Genomic DNA, 24,086 nt, shown 5'->3' with positions numbered 1-24,086 from the left:
AAAATATAAAATCTGACCAATATACTTGATTAGTAAAATAAATGAACACAAAAAAGAAATGTATTAAAAGTAAACCAACATAAAGAAAATAACTCATCTTTTGGGGAATCTAATTAAGTTAATTAATAATTTTAGAGTTAATAAAAAAGAAGCAAAACAATAAATAATCACACAATTAAATAAGTTAAGGGTAAAAGGAGAAATTGAATTTAGGCCATTCTTAGGCAAAATTCATTGCTGTTTTTGGGGTTTAACTTAATTCTCGTTTTTGTATACACATGATGTATATATGCCCCTTTCATGTATTTCTTGCTTCTAAACACTTGTATTTCGCCTCAACCCTGTATTTCCACATTTTCGACATGTATATTGATATATATTGAATGTATACGGTGTATGCTGAATATATACAATTATGTTTTAAAATGGGTTGTCCAACTAAAAGTTCTTATAATTTTAAATTTAACACATACTATTAAAGAACATAAAATTGCTCAATCGAATATTTTCATCGGTTCGTATATAAATTCTATTAAACAAATTTATATAACGATTTATTGATGGTTTCCGATCCTCACATTATTTGCCTAAATCTTACAACAATTTCTTCTTGAAATCATTTTCCACTCGAATACATGTACTATTATTACCATAAATCTTCCCATGTCAAATTTTCTTTATTATTACATCAAATAATTTAAATTATGTGGTTTCGTGATATATGGAGAATTGATTCGACACAACATATTACATAATTTCTCAATATCCATGAAATAATTTAGTGCATTGACATTCTTCGTCAAAATTGAATTCATAAATTGTAACTTACAAACCAAAAGATTGTTTGAATCTTGCACTTTATTTTCAATTTTCACACCTTTCTATATACAAAGTTAAATGACATGATGTTATCTAAAGTTTGTTTAAGCTCTTTCTATAACGTCTTATATGACCTGTCTTTTGAAACTTTTTAATTATAAAGTCATTGCTTGAGGCCCCATATTTTTGGTCCCCCAATTTTTCTAAAAAAAATTCTTATATATATTATTAAAAGAAAATTATATGTACTTTTAATTATTTTTTTAAAAAAAAAACATGTAAGAAGTAGGGGTGTTCACAGGTCGGTTTGGATCGGTTATTGATCAAAACCAAAACCAAACCAACTTAATTGGTTTTAAAATTATCAAATCCAAACCAAACCAAATATAATATACATTTATCGGTTTGGTGGTTATCGATTTCGATTTGGTTTGGTTCGGTTAAAAACCATACACAAAAATAAAAGAAACAATTCATTCAAAATATGAAAAAAGTGACAACAATCCATTCAAAACAAAAAATAGTTAGAATGACTTAAATTACTAAACCTCAATTTCTAAACCTTAATTTTAAGGCGATAGCTTTTGGTAACTAAACCTCAATTTCTAGCTGAAGTTTACTCTAAAAAGTCTGAACAAATACTGGCTTTAACTGATTCCATTTGTTGATGCAGCGGCCTGACTAATTTGAAGTACAAGAACATGACAGAGTTGTGCAAAAAATATTCTAATGTCAAAAATAGATGTTTCATTTTAATTGTCCATTTTAAGTAAAGCGAGAATATTAGTCTATGCTAGGAGCAATCCTTAACTTAAAACTTAACCTCGAGAAAAATTGTTTGCGAACTCTGCTCTCACATAAATGGCAGTGAATGAATAAACTATTAAGCATGTTAACTCTTCCGTACTTGCTTCCAAGCTCGTCCTTCCAATTGACTCATAATCTTATGTAGCTTAACTCATAGCTATGTAGCTAGGTCATATCTATTATTAATAGAGTATTGGTAGTTAGTTATAGATATGCATTAGTTTGAATTTTGAATTGAAAAGATCTAGTATATAATTTATCTCGTATAGGACTCTTCTAGGTATAAAATTTGTGTCCTTGTAGGAGTTAATCACATCGGTTGTTCCTATACTTTGTATCTATAAAAAGAGCTTCTTGCTCTTTCATTTAGAATAAGATCGATACTCTGTTTTACCAATTTATCATGGTATCAGAGCATCAGTAAACAATAACAAAATAATAATGACGGAGAACGATAATGAAGTAGTCAATTCTCCATACACGCTGCAACCAACTGATAACCTTGTAGTGTCTCTGGTTACATGTTTGCTCACACAAGATAACTATTCGACATGGCGGAGGGCCATGAGAAATGCCTTGTTGGCTAAGTCAAAGTTAGGCTTTGTTGATGGTAGTCTTCTGCGACCAACTACAAGCTCTACAAACGAAGCTGCCTGGATTAAGGGAAATTCCATGGTAATATCTTGGATTTTTAACTCTCTTCATCCCTCACTTCACAGTAGTGTAGCTTTTTTTAATACAACAGGTGAACTTTGGAAAGATTTAGAGGAGAGATTTTCACAAAGGAATGCTCCTCGAGTTCACCCGTTGAAGATGGAGATCATGAATACACAACAACAGGATCAAATAATGAGTGTTTACTACACCAAATTTAAGGGATTATGGGATGAGTATGGATCGTATTGTCAGTTACCAAACTGCAGTTGTGGTGCCATTAAGGAATATGCAGCAAAAAGGGAAAAATAGAAGGTTCATTAGTTTCTTATGAGATTGAATAAGAAATTTAATGTTGTTCGATCTCAAATTTTAAATACTGAACCATTACCATCTCTAGCCCGTGTGTATGGACTAGTTTCACAGGAAGAACAAAAACAACTCACTACAAGCAAAAGAAATAATTTATTGGAGGGGGCGACATTTGCTTCAAAGAGAAACACCAATACTTTCAATTCTCGTCAATTGTCAGGTAACCGTGATGTCTCTAAACTATTTTGTGATCACTGTAAATGGTGGAGACACACCAAGGACAAATGTTTTGAACTACATGGCTATTCAGATTGGTGGAAAAACAATAGAAAAGGAAAGGATAAGTCAGCTAATTCCAGCCGAACATCAGAAGTTGAACGTGCCGATTACACCCCAATAAGTGGTTTATCAAAAGAAAAATTAACCAACTTATGTCACTTTTAAGCCTTGAAAACTCCAAGGGTATCGATTCAACGGCTAATTTTGATGGTAAGGCTGTTACTTTTCCTACCGCTAATTATGAATGGATATTAGATTCGGGAGCGTCTGATTATATGACTTGTCAGAAGAATTCTCTGTCTAATGAAAAAAAGCTTCTCTTTGATTCTAATATAACTATTCCTGATGGTTCATCTGTTACTGCTAATATTTATGGAGACGTGACTCTTAATTCTTCAATAACCTTAAATCATGTTTTACATGTACCAATGTTTAGCTACAATCTTATTTCTATCAGTAAGTTGACACAATTATTAAATTGTGTTGCTCATTTTTTCCCTTCCTTTTGTGTTCTGTAGGACTTAGCCACGAGGAAGCTCATTGGCATTGGTAAACTGAAGAATAGCCTTTATTATTTCCAAAGTCAAGCACTAGTTTCAGCTATTTTGTCAAATAAAGACCAAACTATTTTGTGGAATCAACGTCTTGGTCATGTATTTTCTAGTCGTTTGTCTTTCGTTTCAGAACTTCAGATTTTTAATTCTAATAAGTTAGATGATTATTGTGATGCTTGCCACCGATATAAGCAAATTCGAAAGTCATTTTCGGTTAGTTCTATTAATCTAATGAAGCTTTTGATTTGATTCATTGTGATTTATGGGATCCCTATCATTCACCTTTTTTGTCAAAGTCTCATTATTTCTTGACCATCGTGGATGATTTTACCAGAACTACTTGGGTGTATTTGCTTAAGTCTAAAACTGAAGTTTCTTATTTATTGATTTCCTTTCTTGCAATGGTACAAAGACAATTTAATCGTCTTGTTAAAATCATTCGTAGTGACAATAACACAGAGTTTACTAATAGTTCACTTCAACAATGTTGTCGGGAAGAAGAAATTCTAAATCAATTTTCTTGTATCTCTACCCCAACAAAATGGTGTAGTAGAACGTAAACATTGACATTTACTTGATGTTGCTAGATCCTTAAGGTTTCATGCTAGTTTACCAATAAATTTTTGGGGAGAGTGTGTTCTAACAACAACTTATTTAATTAATTACACACCAACACCTCTTTTATCTGAAAAAAGTCCATATGAGTTGTTGTTTTCCTCAAAACCTTCTTATGCACATTTACGTATTTTTGTATGTCTCTTTTATGCTTCAGTTATTCCACGATCTCGTGATAAATTTCATGATAGAGACACACCTTGTATTTTTCTGGGTTATCCATATGGTCATAAAGGTTATAAGGTTTTTGACCTAAAAACACATTAAGTATTTATTTCTCGTGATGTGATTTTTCATGAAAGAGTTTTTCCTTATAAAGAAAATACTTTTTCTTCTCTTAAAAAGCAACCACGAGTATCTTTACCATTGTCGATTGATGATCCTGATCAAACCTTTTCAAGCCAAGGTCCACCACAAGAAAATCTCAATCCAGGCACAATACACCCAAATATGGTTCCAAGTGACACCATAAATCTTCAACAATCACAAGATCAGATAATTGAACCATCAAGAACACCTATTGTTCCAACTCGACCTCAACGCACTAAAACCCAACCAGCTCATCTTAAAGATTTTCTAGTCAATCTCCCGAACAATAATAAAGGTTCTTCTTCAGGCTCATCCAACACAACTTGCTCAGGTATTGGTCCAGCTTATCCTTTATGTCACTATGTTTCCTACTCCAATTTTTACACGGCTCATCCATGTTTTCTTTCAGCCATTACCCACCATAATAAGCCAACATCTTACAACAAGCAGTACATGTGGAACATTGGAAGCAAGCCATGAGAAAAGAGCTGGAAGCACTTGAACAAAACCACACATGGACCTTAGAACATCTACCAATAGATAAAAGAGCTATTTGTTGTAAATGGGTATACAAAATTAAGTTTAACTCTGATGGATCAATTGAGCGATATAAGGTGCGCCTTGTCGCTAAAGGCTACAACCAAGTAGAAGGTTTAGATTATAATGAAACGTTTGCTCCAGTTGCCAAACTCACTACAGTTCGTACCCTTTTAGCTGTTGCAACTATGCGAAATTGGGATATCCATCAACTGGATGTGCATAATGCTTTTATTCATGGAGATTTACTTGAAGAAGTTTACATGCAACCACCACCTGGATATTTGTCGGCCGAAGATAATAGAGTTTGTCGCCTTCGACGGTCACTTTATGGATTAAATCAGGCCTCAAGGCAGTGATTTACTAAGTTTTCTACTGCTATTTTAAGGTTTGGCTTTACACAATCCAAGGCTGACACTTCTTTATTTTTATATCGACGAAGAAATTCTTTTGCAGTTATTCTTGTATATGTAGATGATGTGATCGTTGCCACCAATGATTCATTCAATTTGAAAGCTTTAAAGGGCTACTTAGCATCCTGGTTTCCTATAAAGGATTTGGGTCCTCTAAAGTATTTTCTTGGTCTAGAAGTTGCTCATAGTTTAGAAGGAATAGTTCTTTCACAACGAAAATATACGCTGGATATTTTAAAAGAAACGGGCATGCTGGGATCTAAACCAGTGAAATTTCCCATGGAGCAGCATCACTGTTTAGCTTTGGATGAAAGTTCTCCTCTGCAGGATCCTGAGCCCTTTCACAGATTGGTTGGGAGGCTGATTTATCTATCCGTTACTATGCCTGATATTTGTGATTCAGTTCATTTGTTGTCTCAATTCATGTACTAGCTCGACAGAATCATTGGTTAGCAGCCCTTCGAATATTGTGTTATTTAAAGCCTGCACCAGGCCAAGGTATTTTCCTTTCAATATCAAGTCTTTTATCTATAAAAGGATTTTGTGATTCAGATTGGGCAAGTTGTCCACTCACCCGTCGTTCAACCAGTGGGTATATCATATTTCTTGGTCATTCACCTATCTCATGGAAGAGCAAGAAACATGTAACGGTGTCACGTTCTTCTACTGAAGCAGATTATCGTTCAATGGCAACAACTGCTTGTGAGATCTTTTGGATACGCCAATTACTTTCAGACTTACATGTCCCTTGTTTGGATCAAGTTTCTTTATATTGTGATAGTCAAGCCGCACGTCATATTGCTAACAATCCAGTTTATCATGAACGAACTAAGCACATTGAGGTGGATTGTCATTTTGTTCGGGACTGTATTCAACGGGGTTTGTTGGTTTGTCATCACATTTCAACACAACATCAACGTGCTGATGTTTTTACTAAAGCTTTAGGTTCGCACCAGTTTCAAATATTAATTGCCAAGTTGGGCATTCGGGACCTCCACGCTCCAACTTGAGGGGGTGTAATAGCGTATTGGTAGTTAGTTATAGATATGCATTAGTTTGAATTTTGAATTGAAAAGATCTGGTATACAGTTTGTCTCGTATAAGACTCTTCTAGGTATAGAATTTGTGTCCTTGTAGGAGTTAACCACATCGGTTATTCTTGTACTTTATATCTATAAAAAGAGCGTCTTTCTCTTTCATTATGAATAAGATCGATACCCTGTTTTACCAATTTATCAATTATGTTTGTTTATGTTAGTATGCATCCAACTTCACCAGCCCATAAAACTAAACTTAAAATCAAAGATTTTCTATCATAAATCTATTAACCAGAATTTAAAACCAAATCTAACATTAAAAGAAATATGAGACGAATCGACAACCAAAAGAAAATAGAGGGGAAACGGAAATCTAAGAAATCAAATCAAAATTGAACATCAAAAGAAAATAGAGGGGAAAAGGAAAACCTAAGAAATCAAATCTAGAAATTGAAGATTAAAAGAGAGATATGACAAAGAATAACCTTAAGATTGCCGCAATAGTTGGAGAAGATTGAGAATGAAATATGTGAGAGAAAAGTAGTTCTTCTCATGCTTCAAAGGTGGATGCACGCATGGATGCTAGACACAACAAAACAGCTGCTACATGGAAGATGATAAGCTAGGGTAGCAAACTGGAATGACAAAAATACCCTTAATAAATTAAAAAAAATACCTTAAGCAGACATGTTGATACCCCAATTTTTACTCACTCTTCTACTATGGTAGAATATTCGTTTGGTAGAGTTATAAAAATAATGCAAAATATAGTGTATTAGTAATACTTGCATTAGTAATGCTTGTATTAGTTATGTTTGTATTAGTTATGATTAGATTTTTTTTATGCAATGTTTGATTTGGTGTACTAAAAATATTATGCATTACATAATTTTTTAGAAAAAATATTTGTTTACAGAAATACCCTCCACAAATATAGTGGAAAGGATGTAAAAAGAGTTTTTGAGGGCAATTGTGTCTTTAATAATGTTAATGCATGCATTAGAACCCATTGCATTACTAATGCATAGAAATATATGATATTAGTAATACACTCTTCCATACACAATAGAGTGTATTACTAATACAATCATTAGTTATGCATAGGTTAGAAAAGTGTACCAAACAAGATACTAATAATATATTAAGCTAATGCAAGCATTATTTTCTCCAATACACTCTACCAAACGATATTGTATTCAATTGCTCAATTAAAACATAGTATATAATATCCAAATGAAATTTTATGCAAAATTTAAGAGTTTGTGAATGTATTTGGCCTTTCGTGAATACTTCCTCCATTTTAATATATTTGTTTGATTTTAATTTTTAAAAATATAAACTTTGCAATTTTAAAGATACATAAAAGGTATCAAGTGTTCACTTTTTCATGTTGGAGGTCTCAAGTTCAAAATTCCTTATTTTCTAGGTCGAGCTCGCCACGTCAGACTTGCCTAGTGCGAATCACTTCTCTTATGTGGTTTGTGAGAGCTATTGCATAGGAACAATGCTTTTACTTTTTACCCTGTACGCACCCAAAAAGAGAATAATTACTGGTTTCCTTGTCCTTGAAAAATGTCTTTTAATTTTATAATTTTAAAATAATATACTTAAAAAATTGAAACTAAAAAAGTATTATAAAAAAGGGAAAATACATAATAACCCCCTGAACTTGGCACGAAAACTTACTTTAGTACTTAAACTACACGGGTGTTTAAATACCCCCCTAAGCATCTTTGAAGTGATTAAAACACCCCATAAGGGATGATGTGGCAAAGAGAGTGAGTGCACTCTCCTGAAAGTGCGTGAAAACAGAGAAAAAAGAACTAAAATTTTAAAGTCCTACACATGACCTTTTTTTATTGGCCTATATATAACAAATTATTTAAATAATTTTTTATATTTATTAAATCTTTAAAATATGTAAATTTTCTTAATAAGAGGTAAATGAAATTAGTGGGTACCCTTTTTAATTTCTTTAATTTTTATTTTCTTTTCATTTTGTTATCTTCCTCAATACACATCTTTCTCCATTGAAACATCTCCTCCTCCATCTTCATCCCCCAACTCTATCCACTATTTTCATTTCACTAGTCTTTTACTAATCCGTAAAATTCAATACCAATGTCATTTTATTGACGTCGATTCCACTCTATATTATTGGTGTCGATTTGACAAATGTAAACTTTCTTAAATTTTGAGTGACCCATTTTGATTTCTAGATCCATTCAAACATTTCTCATAAAATTTATATTTTTTTGGACTAACTTTCTTATGCAGTCTTCATTTCTTATTTGAGTTGTCAAGAAAATATTGACTTTCAAAAAAAATCATTCTCCAAGTGGGTAAATTCGTTGGGAGGGTTCAAAGAAGATAACGTGAATATTAGTGAATTTTCTTCTTTAAAGTGACTTAAAAATTGTTGAATAGTGAAGAAGAAGAAAAGAAAGTATGAAAGGTTGGAATAATGGTGAACAACAAGGAAGAAGAAAGAGAGGCGTGGGGTATGCATTTATAAATTAATTAATTGATATAATTAATTTTCAAAAGTGTTTAAGAAAAAATAGTGAATAAGTAAAAAAAAATAAAAAATTAATGACATGGTACCTACATGGTTATGATGTGACGCTTAAGTGGCTATGATGTTGCGGGTGAGAGTGGTGTTATAGTCTCATGATGAAAAAAAAATCACTTCAAAAATGTTAAGGGGTATTTAAACGCCCGTGTAATTTAAGTATTAAAGTAAGTTATTCGATCAAGTTCAGGTTTTTTTTTTTTTTTTTTTATGTATTTTCCCTAAATAAAATAAAATATACGATTGAATTACATATTCCAGATATTAGTGCATGAGCGGCGCGCGAATTTCCAAGCTAGGGTTCTTTTTCTTCACCTTGTGTTCTTCATATATATTCCCAGAGTTGTACAAACACAAAACTGAAAATAAAGCGAAATTTCAATAAGGTTAAACGATTTATACTTCTTGTAAAAAATCTTCAGTTGAATCCCCTGTTTCCAAGTTACAATATTTTTTTTTCTTTCTATTTGCAGAATAACTGAATTTTGAAGTAAAAGGGTTACTGTTAATTAATTGTATCATGGAAGCTTGTTGCGGAGCTGGAGTTATGAGTTCTCTTCTGCAGCCTCTTTGGGTTAAAGGGTCGGCTTTTCCTTCAAAAGGGGTTGCTGGTATTAATGTAAATTCGAGTCGGGTAAAGTTATGCTCTGTCAAGCCCTGCAGAGCAACTCCAACTGAATGGAGCTTGATTACGGAAAGGCCTACTTCTTCTTCTCCTGTAGGTAATTTGTAAATTTTTTTGTTTTGTTCTAAATAGTATATGCATATGAAAAATGTTCTTTAGAACTATTTTGGATGTATAAAAATCTGTTTTTTATTGGTGGAGGAGGGTTTTTTTCGGTTTGGTCAGATTCTCCTTTAGTACAAATGGTGCTTGATGGATCCTTGATTATGTTTTTTATGAAGAGTCCCAGGATAGTTATCATTGGTCGGTTTGGTTTTGTTTTATGTATATCGGTTTTCGGTTTGAAATACACTAAACCAATAAAAATATTTTTTTTTTATCTGTTTTCAGTTTATCAGTTTTTTGATTCTTAATTGTTCGGTTTTCGATTTAACCAATAAAAAAATGCTCATAAAACAAATATATGACTTCTTCATACTCTAATGAAACTAACTTTAGAGAAGGCTCATTAAACAAAAACAATAGTAACTTACATGAAAGTATTCTTATTCTCATAAAATAGAGACGATAGGTTTTGACATTTTGTATAATGTGAAGTTTTGAATTCAAAGTTAATGTGAAGTGTGAATTGAAGTGTAAGGCACTAATATTTAATTTAATATTTATATAGGGGTAAAATAGTAAATTATTACAATCTTAATGGGTTATCGGTTTACCCAATAACCCAATATTAAATGTAATTTTCTGTACTCCTGATATGAAATGTCGTTGATTTGATGATGTGTGAATGGGTACTCTTGAACGTTATTTTGATATCCAATTCGATACACCAATTGCCTTATGGGATGAACTTGTTAGCTCATGTAAAGCTGGAATGTGTTATTTGGAGGACCTCAGTTTTCTGAAATGTGGGGATTGCAAGTGTCGTTTCTTGCTTACCAACAACAGATATTAAGAGTCATCCATCCACCTTGTTATATCAGCTCCTTGGAACCAATGCAGAGACTATAATTGATGTCAGAACTGATTTTCATTGAGCATTTTAGTTTGTTTTTCATTTCCCCGTGGGGATATAAAAACTAATAGGTACGGAATTCAATTCTGATGGACGAGGAATGTGAAAACTAACTGGGACTAAATCCATTTCTGGTGGTGACATATCCCTCATAAGTGTGTATGATGATGATATATACTTTTTAGACTTTCTTCATTTACTCATTGGTGTCAGCTGCATTCTCTAGGTGCTGGGAGCAACTTTGAAGACTATGGGTTGCATGAAGCTGATCCTGATGTTCGTGCTATTATTGACAAAGAGAAGCAACGCCAATTTAGGAGCTTAGAACTTATTGCCTCTGAGAATTTCACATCTCGAGCAGTGATGGAAGCAGTTGGTTCTTGCCTTACCAACAAATATTCTGAAGGGCTTCCAGGCAAAAGGTGAAGACATTGATCATAGATTTTTCGCCCCTACAGAAAATGTGTCTTCTCTTATATAAGCTTGTTAATGACAATTTTCTAGTTCTTAATTGTATCAGATATTATGGTGGGAATGAATACATCGATGAGTTGGAAACTCTCTGTCAAGAAAGAGCATTGGCTGCCTTTAGCTTAGATGGAAAACAATGGGGTGTGAACGTTCAACCATTATCTGGTTCTCCGGCAAATTTTGCAGTTTACACAGCGGTTCTTAATCCACATGACCGGATTATGGTTAGTTGTAACTAGTAAGCAGTTTTCTTATTATTGGTCTTTTAGTAGTTGCATGGACTGACATTTATATTGTGTGATTTGTACCTTAGGGATTGGACTTACCTCATGGTGGCCACTTGTCCCATGGATTTATGACTCCAAAAAGACGAGTTTCAGGCACCTCGATTTACTTCGAATCCATGCCTTATCGACTTGATGAATCTACAGGTAACAACAGTGGGCCACTTTAACTTGTTGCATTTGGACTGTTAATAGAATTATCAGCTGATTGGAAGTCTGTTTTAATTCTAAACAGGTATTCTCGATTATGAAATGCTGGAGAAAACAGCGAATCTTTTTCGCCCAAAGCTTATTATTGCTGGTGCTAGTGCATATCCGCGTGATTTTGATTATCCTCGTCTGAGAAAGGTACAATTATATAATAATTGGATCTCTACGTTGTTAACATCTTCTTGCTGTTCTGTGTGTTTGGGATCTAATATTATGTTTCTGGTATATCCTGGTAGATAGCAGATGCTGTTGGAGCTTTCCTAATGATGGATATGGCTCATATCAGTGGGCTTGTAGCTGCCTCTGTACTTGCTAATCCATTTGAATACTGTGACATTGTTACTACTACTACTCACAAGGTACTGTAATTTCTTGCCAAGCTAATAGTTTTGTTCTCAGCATATCCCTCCCTTCCCCGCTCCTTAAAAGAAAGCTAAACAGTTATATCAATTATATTTTCGTTGCACTTCTCTATCTCTCCAATGCGCTTCTGCTGTTAGATCTCCAAAAATGTATCAAGTCTCATTTTCCTTAGCAATTCTTCAAAGTAAGATATAAGAGAGTAGGCTGGATTTAAGGATATACAGAAGATGGAGGAACTTTGGGAAGGCTACTAACTCCATCTTTAAACTCAAATATTTTAGTAGTTACCGAGTAATATAATGTTATATCTGATTAACTATTGCCTAACTTTGACTTGTCTGTTCAGTCTCTTAGAGGTCCTAGAGGTGGAATGATCTTCTTCAAAAAAGATCCAGTTCTGGGAATGGATCTGGAATCCGCCATAAACAATGCTGTTTTTCCTGGTTTGCAGGTCAGTTCATTTTGCTTTTGACTATCCATTTTTCTCCTTTTGTTTTATGAAATATGTTCCTTGATTGCTAGTATCTTACCAAAGAAAGAACAATGCTCCCTTTTGGACTCTATATTAGTATATGATCTAGATTCCTTGAATTGATCTGTCAATATTATTGTTTTTCTTTGAAGGGTGGTCCTCATAATCACACAATTGGAGGACTAGCTGTTTGCTTGAAGCATGCCAAATCACCTGAATTTAAGGTTTATCAGAACCAGGTAAGATTTTTGGCTTCTTTACCTCAACACGGGCTCTATCTGTTGGAATTTGACTTCATTTAATATTTATCTTGTAGGTGGTTGCCAACTGTAGAGCACTTGCAAGCCGATTAATGGAATTAGGCTACAAGCTGGTCTCAGGAGGGAGTGACAATCATTTGGTTCTTGTGGATTTGAGACCCATGGTGAGTTTTCTCAATTATGCCTTCTGTTTCCCTTCTATTGTGTAACTGGGATGGACTTATATTTTGTAGGTAAACAAAAACAAATTATATTAACAACAACAACAATCTTGCCTACCCTTTCACTGTTTGATGACAACGATCTATATATATACTAGTTTGTTTAAAGTAAATTTTCAAAAGAAATAAAAGATGGCTATAATTAATCTGTGTAATGCTGGCTGTAAGCACCAGGATCCAGCATAGGTTAACCGTGTTCATTTGTCAATTAGGGAATTGATGGTGCTAGAGTGGAGAAAATACTCGACATGGCATCAATTACTCTCAATAAGAATTCAGTGCCTGGTGAGTGAAGCTTTTACGCTGTTTGTCATTTTTTTTAAAGTTCTTTTTTCATTTACACTGTCAAAATCAAAATTGTAGGTGATAAAAGTGCACTAGTACCGGGTGGCATCCGCATAGGCTCACCAGCCATGACCACTCGAGGTTTTACAGAGAAGGAATTTGTAGCAGTTGCAGATTTCATTCACGAGGGTGTGCAAATTACCCTTGAAGCCAAAAAGTCCGTCTCTACTACCAAACTCCAAGATTTCATGAAGGTTGTTACATCCCCAGATTTTAATTTGATGGATAAGGTGTTGGACTTGCAAAAAAGAGTCGAAGCTTTGACGTCCCAGTACCCTTTGCCTGGTTTATGAAATGAAGGCCAAATTGCCTGATGAATGATAGTTACATACAAGCTGCCCTTTCCTCCTACCGAATTTTGCAATGTGTTGTTTAGAATGTTTTAGCATGCATGGATACTTGAAGATCATCTATGTTTCTTCTCCTGGGAAATGTAGCAGATTCATAATCCATGGCTGTTGCAAAAACAATTGAATCAAATTTGAAAACTATATCATGGAAATTGTAGTTTATGTCATGTCAATCTGTTGGAATTTGAAGATCTAAAATCCTACATATGTGATTTCACCGTAAATATGTCAGGGCTGTCCTATTTCTGTTGCCTTATTTAAGTATTATTATCCCTCATAACCTTTTCTTTTTTAACAAATATCCAAATATTAGTGAACTTCAGACAAAAGCATATGCTTGTTTTTTTGCTTATGCATTTAGACATATATAAAATCTTAGTAGACAATGCGACTTCATATTGCAATATAAAATGTGATGAAATCAACGTTTTGACATGTGATTTCACGCTAATTTCATTTCATTTTAAGCATGTGTGTTTCACTTGTGTATTATGAGTTGCATGCGTTTCATTGTATACGATGAAACTCATACATACTTTAAAAAATAAAAATAAAAATAGTGTTGAATGAGCTTATTAGGTTTTTTTTGTTGTTTTTATAAATATTTGTTCGGTATGATGCATGGAGTTATTTTTTTTTTTAATTCGAGTTAATTTGGAGTAAGTTTGAATTAATTTGGCATAACAAATCTAGACACACATGTTTGAGATTTAAGACAACTTTTATATGTATTTCAAGTGCAAAATTTTAACCTCAGTTAGTTAAATATCGACCCCAAAAATGAATATTTGTACACTTTTGTTAATTTGACTAGGGTTATCAAAACGATTCCCGAAACAAATGATTGGCTTAATTCGATTTTTATGGGTTAAGTTTAAAATAATTCAAAGAAAAAATTAACGAGAGTGCCCATTGTGCCATCTAACTAACTCTTTTAACTTAACTATCAATTTATTACCTAATTTAGCACAAGCGGCTATTAAATTAGTGATAGCAGTGACCACTTTCCCTTTTGTTTAATGTGCGGTCACGCAATTAGACCTTGGCATTGTATATTACTTCCATCATTTCTTATCGATTGTCATGTATACTAAAAATGTTTATTCCAAAGTACTCTAGTTATCAATTTAATTAATTAATAGAAAATTAATTATTTTTTTTCAAATTTTATCATTAACATTAATTATTCTAGAGTTAAGATGCACACATATAGATAACTATTAAAGAATTAATAAGAGATATATTAATATTGGTCAAACAACCCTCTTTGTTAATCTTTTTCTTAAGGATTGTGCTAAATATTATCATGACAGCTAAAAGGGAACGGAGAAAATATCATATTGCATTGCTTTGTGTTTCTCCCATTTGTCTTCCTTACTTGATGTAGTTGTATTTATATATCTGTTCTTCTCTTTTTTTCAGAGTTAGTAAAAATTCGAGATATTGATTTAGTGATGTTTATTTCATATTTTTTGTGATAAAATTATTAATTTTTTGTTCGATCGACCAATAACACCTATTGGATATACACATGATGCAAATAATAGCACTAGCAACCCCTATCAATTCTCTATCAAAGGCAATATACTTTAGAAGCTTGATGATCTACTTGCCATTCAAAATGAGTCAAATTTTCTTTAATCTTGGCCAATTCAAGTTGATCCAAGGCTCTTTCGATCTCGGACCGATCCCTTAGCTCTTCTTCAGCCGCAGAACGGACATAAAAGATGAATAATGAAAGATAAGGAAGAGTATACTCTGTAGTGAGATAGCAGTTCTCCTAATCGACTACTTATTATGATAATGAACATTCCACTTAAAAACGAAAAAACGACTCTCCAGGCGGTTACCTTTTTTTTTTCTTCATATTCATAATCAGATGGGCCACCCCAAACCTGGAGCTGACATTTAAATCGGAAATCAACATCGGATCCCCACTATCCGAAAAACGCAGACTGAAGCGGAAGATCACAAAATGCAACTTATTTCAGACAATCTTGTAGTGTTGAACAATAATAAGAAGTCTTTATAAACTCTTGTATGGGTGACATTCAGTCTTGAGTAGCAACCCCTATCAATTCTCTATCAAAGGCAATAAACTTTAGAAGTTTGGTGATCTACTTGCCATTCAAAAAGAGTCAGATTTTCTCTATCTCTATCTCTATTTGTTCCATACTTATTATTTCAGACAATCGTATAGTGTTGAACAATTATAATAAGTCTTTATAAATTCTTATATGGGTGACATTCAGTCTTAGTATATTTTCATCTTCTTACACTTTTATTAATATAACACACAAAACTTTCAAATTTTAAATCCGTTTCTAATTAAAATGGAATGACTACTACATTAATAGCTCAATTGTTGTAAATAAAATAACTAAAAAATTTGAATAAAACTTTGGTTGTTGGGGGGGAGGGGGCTTAGAAATTGAGGAAGACAGTTAGAAGTTCGGATAGATATTCTCTCCGTCCAATAATAGTTGTCCATTATACTAAAAATAATTATTCAACAATACTTGTTCAGTTTAGAAAATTAAGAGATAATTTACCTTTTGTGTCTATTTTACCATTGTTATTAAATACTACTATTTATCATCTAATATATTTCTCAAAACATTAAATTTTATAAAGTCAAAGGATAAAATAATAATATTACTCTTATTATTTATTATTTCTTAAGAAATGTGCTAAGTCAATGATGAACAACTATTATTGGACAAAAGAGTATTATATAAGTACATGTGAGGTGTCTAACTGCTCACATGATTAGTTCAGATGCCTTGCCAATCATTTCTACTAACTTCTGATATTATACGATTTATTATTATATTAAAAACTAATATACATAGATAATGCAAGACTACCAATATATCATTTGAGACTATAAAATTGACAAACAAAAGTATGCATTTTAATTCTAAATTTTACACAAATATCCAAATGGTAATCAAAAACTGCATAGCTAAATGCCAAATTTTATGCCAAGAGTGTACCGCAAGATACTCATTCCGTTCCATATTAATTGATCGTTTTATTAAAATTAATTATTCACCTTATTAAATCAAGAAAACATTAATTAAAATTTCTTTATATTACCCTTACAACTAATCCATTTTGAAAATGTTATCTTCCTAATTATAATTTTTTTAATTTGTGAAAAGAAAATGATCAACTAATATAAAACGGGAGCGAGTAGTTTAATAGCCCCCAAAAGAGAAAAAGAAAAAGAAAGAGTCGGGGTTGGCGGTTTCGTTCGAAGGAAGAAAAATGGTGTTAGGTGAGTTGCTCCATCACTAGCTATGAACACGTCTTCGTTATTCCTCTCCCTTTGACTCTCCTCTTTTTTTATACATCCAATTAGCTTCCATAAACCCTACATTTCTTTGACTCTTCTCAATATTTTACTTTATTAGCCAACCCCTTTATTTTTCTCACAAAAAATTCCCACAAACTATACATTTTTCTCCATTTAATAGTATTTTTTTTCTTTCAGACCCATAAAAAACTAGACTGAGATCTCTTTTTGGAAAATTTTGATAGAAGAAAATCATCAAATAGTAGATCATGGAAACAGGGACGATCTCTCGACTTCTTCAACCCACTAAGGTTTCAAGTTCTGGTTTTGCCAATTTCACTTCTAACTCTTCCATGTAAGCTTTTATGGGTTTTCATTTTCTTGGAAATTCCTTTCTTTTTTCATATGGGTTGCTCTTAGATTCTGTTATTGTCAATTATATGTTTTTATAAGGATGCAGTCCTTTTTTCTTTGTTGTAACGTTTGATTTGATCAATTATATGACTAACTGTTTGAAAAGTTAGAATCTTGCTGAAATGTTTCGGATGTTTTGGGTTTGGTAGGAGAATGGGGTCATGTGGTAGCTTATAATATGGGGAAAATGTTTTGTTGACAAATTTTAGGAAGTTACTCTTTACATATATATAACTTTGTAATGACAATCTAATAGAGGGAGTGTATCAAGTATGATGACTCGATATACTCTCTTGTGAGGGGAAACGAACCTTTTTAATGATGGGATAGACATAGATTTTTCATTTCCCTGCTAATTTGAATGCCAAAATGAAGTGCTGAACCTGAATTTTTGTCTTGGCAGATGCTGCTCGCAGAAAAGGTTAATGCCTGCTTGCCATTCCTCACATGGTGGGCGAGAAATGAATTCTGATGAGCGAGAGATTACAGTTTTATCTTCTGAACCCACTCTTAAAAAAGGCAGTGTAGTTGGGGGATTGTCTTTACATCGCCCAGTGCACAAGAGAGATGTAGTTGGCAAGACGTTCTGCTCTGTTGGATTGTCTACGTATCCGGGGAGCATCGTTGAGTCTTCTTCACAGACAGCTGAAGAAAAGATCGGAGTGCTACTTTTGAATCTTGGAGGACCAGACACGCTTCATGATGTCCAGCCTTTTCTGTTCAACTTATTTGCTGATCCTGTATGCTAACAATCAGTCTAACTCCTTTTATTATTCCTAAGCTGAAGATTTTGAATAATTTAGTTTCATTATTTGTGTTTATGCTAATGGTATGAATCTCGCGTGGCAGGATATTATACGTCTCCCCAGATTGTTCCGATTTCTCCAGCGCCCATTGGCACAACTTATATCTGTTCTCCGAGCTCCGAAAAGTAAGGAAGGATATGCTGCAATTGGAGGTGGTTCTCCTTTACGAAAAATAACAGATGAGCAGGTACAGAAAAACCTCTGTTTATTTATGTGCTCTGTGCTAACAAGTTCTTTTTATTTCATTTTGCTGGTGTCATTTTCAACTTGTTAACCCTCTTAAGTTCATCATTACAGGCTAGTGCACTAAAAATGGCACTGGAAACAAAGGAAGTCCTGGCTAATGTCTATATTGCGATGCGGTACTGGCACCCATTCACCGAGGAAGCTGTTCACCAGGTAAGCTCAAAATGCATCCTTGCTCCTTCCAGTTGACATTTTCTTGTCTTGATCTATTCTTTGATCTTGTCTGTGTCTTCTCTCATGTGCTTACGATAATCTCAACAAGTCATCTGAACTTTAGTTTCATTTATACTTTTCAAATAAATGTAATTTGTTTTGAGAGCTCGAACATGGGCACAATTCACAGAAGTACTAACTAACAAGCACAAATTATAAATCTTACTACTAAATAAGAATAAAGAATCACTAAAAAATAGAATAATTCTGTAAGGTAGAATAAAAAATGGTAGAACCATAAGATCCTACACATCTTACAACTACTTTGGCAGTGTTTCTTGATTTCTGTCATTTTGTGACCTTATGACATAAAATATGTTTTCTGTAGCACATATTCTACAAATCCCGGCTTGTATTTTACAGTATAATGAGTATAAATAATGGTATACCATATGCTTTTTCATTCTATATATATGTTTATATATAACTTGTATTACATGGTCGCTGCAATTGTTCTATGTCCTGAGTTGCATTGTCATATTTAGACTTTGAGCTTAACATAGAAAATGGAGTTTAGCTCATCTTTACTATTCTTGCAGTTCTACAGGTATATGTACATAATATCTTCTCTTTTTTTCCCTTTTCCGTTTCTTTCAAGGTTCTTATGATTTTACACTTTCTTACCCTAAAGCAATATCATCTAGGATCTTGATTGTAGAAATCTTCTTTTATACTAGTAGCTTTAGAAAAACTTTCTGTTGGGGAAAGTAGAAGATGAATAATAACGGATTAAGTTAGCAACAATAATAACAGATGGTTTTTCTACTTAATGGATCGTGAGATATCTAATTTATTTGTATCTTCGTCTCCCTGCCCAAAAATGAATAAATGAAAGGAGAAAAGAAATAAAGAAGAAGAAAGACACCTGTCACTCGCTCCTCCCTTCATATAGTTTTAGGGAAGATATTGGGCTAAAGGTTTCTGTGTTCTTTGTGTTATCTCCTCCTCTCCTCTCTCGTCCTCCTCCTCCGCAGAAAATCTTCCGTTTTTTGTTAATCCCAACAGTAATTGAACTGGACTGGACTTCATATCTAGCTTAAATAAGTGCCTAGTCAAATATCTTCTTTGGACTTGATTTGCTTGCAGCCATGCATGTGAAAAATGTCTAAACCTAGAATAAATATCGTACATGAAATAGAAGAATAAGATATCTGTTACTGAACCCTATGTTTAACAAGAATTAAGCCTCAATCCCGAGCTAGTGGGGTTTATATGAATCCTCAGTACCCATTTCATTCCTATTTAGCTCCATTTCCAATCTTCAATATATTAGGGTCTCTAAGCCGTGAATTTTACTAGATTTTCTATTGACGTATACAATCCCTGACAAGATCAAAAGGACTCTTAGCTAATTGGAGACATACCAAGTAGACTAGCCTTAATCTCAACTAGAGTGGTACTGCTAAGGGATCTTTTTCTTTCACTGTGCTCTATCTTTCTCTAAGTTGCATGGATTCTGGGAGATTGTTGGTATTTTGAGACAGCTTCCTATTATTCAGTATGTTTTTTCACACCTAGAACCCATTGCATCGGAAGGTCTACTTAGGACATGACCAAAGCATTTCAAGCCAACTCTCCTTTTTATCAGGATGTGCACGTTTTATTGAGAAGTAAGGAACTATCCAACTAAAAGAATTGTTTGATAAGTACTGCTCATCATTTTACTGATAAAAAAGAAATTACTGCTCAACTAAAAAAACGTTTGATAAGTACTACTGAACTAAAATTGGAGGACTAGCAAGCTTTTTACAAGCAAAATCTGGATCGAAGTAGTAAAATGTGAGGAACTCTCCTAAAGAACCCCTTTTCAGCTTGCAATATGTTAAAATATAGCTTCTTATTTTTGTTTTTTGGGTTTTCAAGTCTGGATAATGTCCATCTTAGTCCACGACTAGAATGTTTCACATTATAAACTAACTTGTCTGTCAATGTCCATTTATGAGGAGCTAACGTTTAATTCTGGCATTTGTTTAAATCAATTATGCTAAGAATATTCAGTGATCTATACACCTCAAAAAACAAAAGTGATCTATACTATTGTTTACTGATATTTTGATTGGTAAATAAATCCTTTTTGTTGAAGCCTGGCCAAGAGTAATTCACATTTTGAAGATAATCATGTCCATTTTCATTTGTAAGAAGCAAAATTGATAGTTTTAGCAATTATGTGTTGTGTTCTGATTACATTGTTTGGCAGTATTACCTGAAGAAAATTCATTATGCTTTTTTTTCATTTAATTTATCTTGATGTGATAGTTTTGGCTTCTGGTTAGCAAAGTCTTGTTAATGTGCTCTGTTTTTCTTAGCAAGCTTGTAGTACAACCTCACTGCTTTTATGTACAGATATAATCAAATAGTTATATGCTGATACTTTTGATAAAAAGATTTATGTGTTGAAATTCTTGGGTGGAACATGTTTTGCTACATCTACTTGATCCCAGCCAGCAGTTATCCTTTCGAGGACACCCAAATGAATGGTTGGATTGAATGGACCTAAGAATCACTCATCTCCTGTGAGCTGGAAATTTCGTAGGTCTTAAGTTTGATCTAAATTTGAGTTCCCTGTTATGGTGCAGATAAAAAGAGATGGGATTACAAAGCTTGTTGTACTGCCTTTATATCCTCAATACTCTATCTCTACAACTGGTTCAAGTGTCCGTGCTCTTCAGAATATTTTCAAGTAACTCTCTTTTTCTTTTCAATTTGGTTACTGCATGTATGGAGTGTCATGTTCTTAAATTGAAGTGTATGCATATACTTTTTCCTGTCTCTACTCAATATCTTAACTTTTTGTGTACTCCCAGAGAAGACTCTTATCTGTCCAGACTGCCAGTTGCTGTCATTGAATCCTGGTACCAACGACAAGGTTACATCAAGTCCATGGCAAACTTGATTGAGCAGGAGTTGCATACTTTCACTAAACCCGAGGAGGTAGCATATCTTTTTTTTTTTTATTTGTGTGGCCTTAGTTTCTGATCATCATGGTTATGCTTTTAGTTTGGTGATGAACCTTTCTTTATTATCACTGGGACTTATTGACTATTCCAACTGAATTCTAAGAGGGATGTACTTTTAGGTCATGATTTTCTTTAGTGCCCATGGAGTGCCAGTTAGTTATGTTGAAAATGCTGGTGATCCATATAGAGATCAGATGGAGGAGTGCATTTTCTTGATAATGAGAGAGCTGAAAGCTAGAAGAATCAACAATGATCATACCTTGGCTTACCAGGTTTGTCCTAAAGCTTAAGTCCTCCAGATCACTTCTTGTGTTACCCGTAGTTCTTGACATTCTGCAATACCACGTACATTCAGCTCTTCCCAATGGTTCCCTCTAAGTAATTTATTATAGATGGGAAATAAACGTAGTTTTCCATGCTGCAATGACTCAAAGTTCAGTTTAGCCAAACTCAATGAGCTTATACGGATCAGTCTTCATGTCAAAGTGGAACTGTTCCATATTTTTCTACTCTTTTTTCTTCCTTTTTTAAAAAAAACAGTTTTTTTTTTTGAGGAGGATTGTTGGGGGTTGAGACAGAATATGACTCCCCTTTTCCCCATTGCACCTCTATTTTTGTCTGTTTCATAAAATATGATGTCTTCCCTAAAATTGTAAAAGTTCATCCCTCAACAATTCAGATTAATATGAATTTTACTTGTATTATTTCAAATTTGACGTGACATTTTTTTTTACCAACTTTATACTTCTTTACATTTCAGATTTTCCTAACTCTTCTTCTCCAAACTCGGTTTAATAATCCCTTATAATATTTTACTCTTATACTATGTAAAATGAAGAAAAGCAATTTCATTAATGTGGGGAAGTTCCTGTATACAAGAAATATACCAAAAACTAAATATAGTGGGATGAAGGTACTTTTCCCTTGTGGTGAATTAATTCAGTATCATCCTTTTGCATTTCAGAGCCGAGTTGGTCCTGTACAATGGTTGAAACCATACACTGATGAAGTTCTTGTGGAGCTTGGACAGAAAGGTGTAAAGTCTCTGTTGGCTGTTCCAGTAAGGTATGCATTCTAGCACCTGAAACTTATCTTCTCAATGAATTATGGTGTCATGGGATCAAAACTAAGTGCTATCAATTTGTTGGTCGATTTTTTCTTAGATTAACGACCTCTTTTAGACATTCTATGGGCTGTCATGCAAATTTAACATGGATACATTTTGTTGAAAACTATTTCAAGTCTACTATGGTTTCTCTAGCCAGATCTGATTTACTGGAGAAGGTAACAGGAAGACCACATGACTCATGGGTCCTATTGCTCCAAATTGATAACTTGAATTTATAGAAAGGATTGTCACTTATGGATGCTAATCTCTTGTGCATGAGAGGTTGGAAAATTAATAATTCGGCTATTAACCGTGAGAACCTCTTTGATTAGTTGGAAGAAAAAGAGAAGGGGGTGAGATGTTTTACCTTACTTGAAGTGTCTTGAAATTCTTCAGTTAGTGGTATTATCCTAATGGTTTTAAGTCTCCTGCATATTCATAAAACTGATGTGAGAATTTGGAGCGACAATAGCCAACTGTCTCTGAGATATGTTTTTAGTTGTGGGATTTAGTAAGGGACAATGCTTTTGTTGACTTGGTAGGAAGTGCTTCTCATATGAATGTTTGTTGGCTTACTTTTTACTTGTCTGCAAAATAACACAATCTCTTTGCTTTATTCTTGATATCTCACCTAATGAATCCATGCTATTGGAATTTCAGCTTTGTGAGCGAGCATATAGAGACTCTTGAAGAGATTGATATGGAATACAAGGAGTTAGCACTTGAATCGGGAATTGAAAATTGGGGTCGTGTTCCTGCTCTGAATTGCACCTCCTCTTTCATAACTGATCTGGCAGATGCAGTTATTGAAGCATTGCCTTCGACAATGGCAATGTCAACGTCCACTGGTACAGAGGAAGAAGTTGATAATGATCCCATGCAATATTTTTTGAAAATGCTTTTCGGATCACTCTTAGCATTTGTTTTTCTGTTTTCACCAAAGATGGTATCGGCTTTTAAGAAGAACATACTTTAGGGAGGACAGAGATTCTTTACAGAAATAGTACAGAGATCAAGAAGCAATCTGTGATGCCACCTGAAAGATTTTTGATTTTATAAACAATTTACAAGTGTTGTTTCTCTTAGTTAGGTATCACTTTTATTAGAGAGACTTGATTCAACAGTTGTGAAGTGCCAGTATTCTGTTTCTGGGGCAGCACTTGTGCGTAGAAAGATAACAAATCAGAGATGCAACAATCTTTGTGGCTTCAGTTTCAGACTCTATACAAATATCATCTATTTTTGTAAATCTACGAATTATTTTCTATTATACAATAGATTTCTCTTGATTAAGCATTTGTAGAAACAGCAAGAACAAATTAAGTGCATCTTGATGAGATCTAATAGTTCATACGTGAAAACAATATAGAGAGAAATGCAAGGTAAGCTTAATGTGGTCTAGCCTTTCTTAGACCCACACTCGTGCTCAAGAGAAGCTTAGTACAGTGAGCTAACATGAATTCTGGCAATGTAATTGGACTCTCATGTTGATCTAAGCAATTGCGATCTAAGCAAGACAC

General features: G+C 33.6%; 3 protein-coding genes across 3 annotated transcripts in view; all 3 read left to right on the top strand.

Annotated features, from left to right (window-relative positions):
* The window catches only part of LOC125838739 (uncharacterized), a 212,914-nt gene that overhangs the window by 23,504 nt on the left and 165,324 nt on the right, over window positions 1–24,086 (top strand). The gene's annotated exons all lie outside the window — the stretch shown is intronic.
* Window positions 9,150–13,719, top strand: LOC125838727 (serine hydroxymethyltransferase 3, chloroplastic-like). Its single transcript, XM_049517768.1, has 12 exons — window positions 9,150–9,294; window positions 9,382–9,630; window positions 10,775–10,970; window positions 11,069–11,243; window positions 11,333–11,450; window positions 11,539–11,651; window positions 11,750–11,872; window positions 12,223–12,327; window positions 12,501–12,587; window positions 12,665–12,772; window positions 13,042–13,114; window positions 13,193–13,719. The coding sequence occupies exons 2-12, from the start codon at window positions 9,429–9,431 to the stop codon at window positions 13,465–13,467; spliced, it is 1,575 nt and encodes a 524-aa protein (XP_049373725.1). The 5' UTR covers window positions 9,150–9,294; window positions 9,382–9,428; the 3' UTR covers window positions 13,468–13,719.
* On the top strand, window positions 16,724–23,815 carry LOC125838730 (ferrochelatase-2, chloroplastic-like). Its single transcript, XM_049517770.1, has 9 exons — window positions 16,724–17,177; window positions 17,640–17,976; window positions 18,086–18,229; window positions 18,340–18,441; window positions 21,078–21,181; window positions 21,306–21,432; window positions 21,578–21,730; window positions 22,423–22,523; window positions 23,227–23,815. Exons 1-9 carry the CDS (start codon window positions 17,092–17,094, stop codon window positions 23,540–23,542), a joined length of 1,470 nt encoding a protein of 489 aa, XP_049373727.1. The 5' UTR covers window positions 16,724–17,091; the 3' UTR covers window positions 23,543–23,815.

Source organism: Solanum verrucosum, unplaced genomic scaffold, assembly GCF_900185275.1.
Source record: "Solanum verrucosum unplaced genomic scaffold, falcon-dt-bn FXZP01000182.1, whole genome shotgun sequence".
NCBI classification, from domain to species: Eukaryota; Viridiplantae; Streptophyta; class Magnoliopsida; order Solanales; family Solanaceae; genus Solanum; species Solanum verrucosum.
The sequence above is the reverse complement of the archived record's forward strand: the minus strand, read 5'-3'. Positions and strand labels throughout refer to the sequence as shown.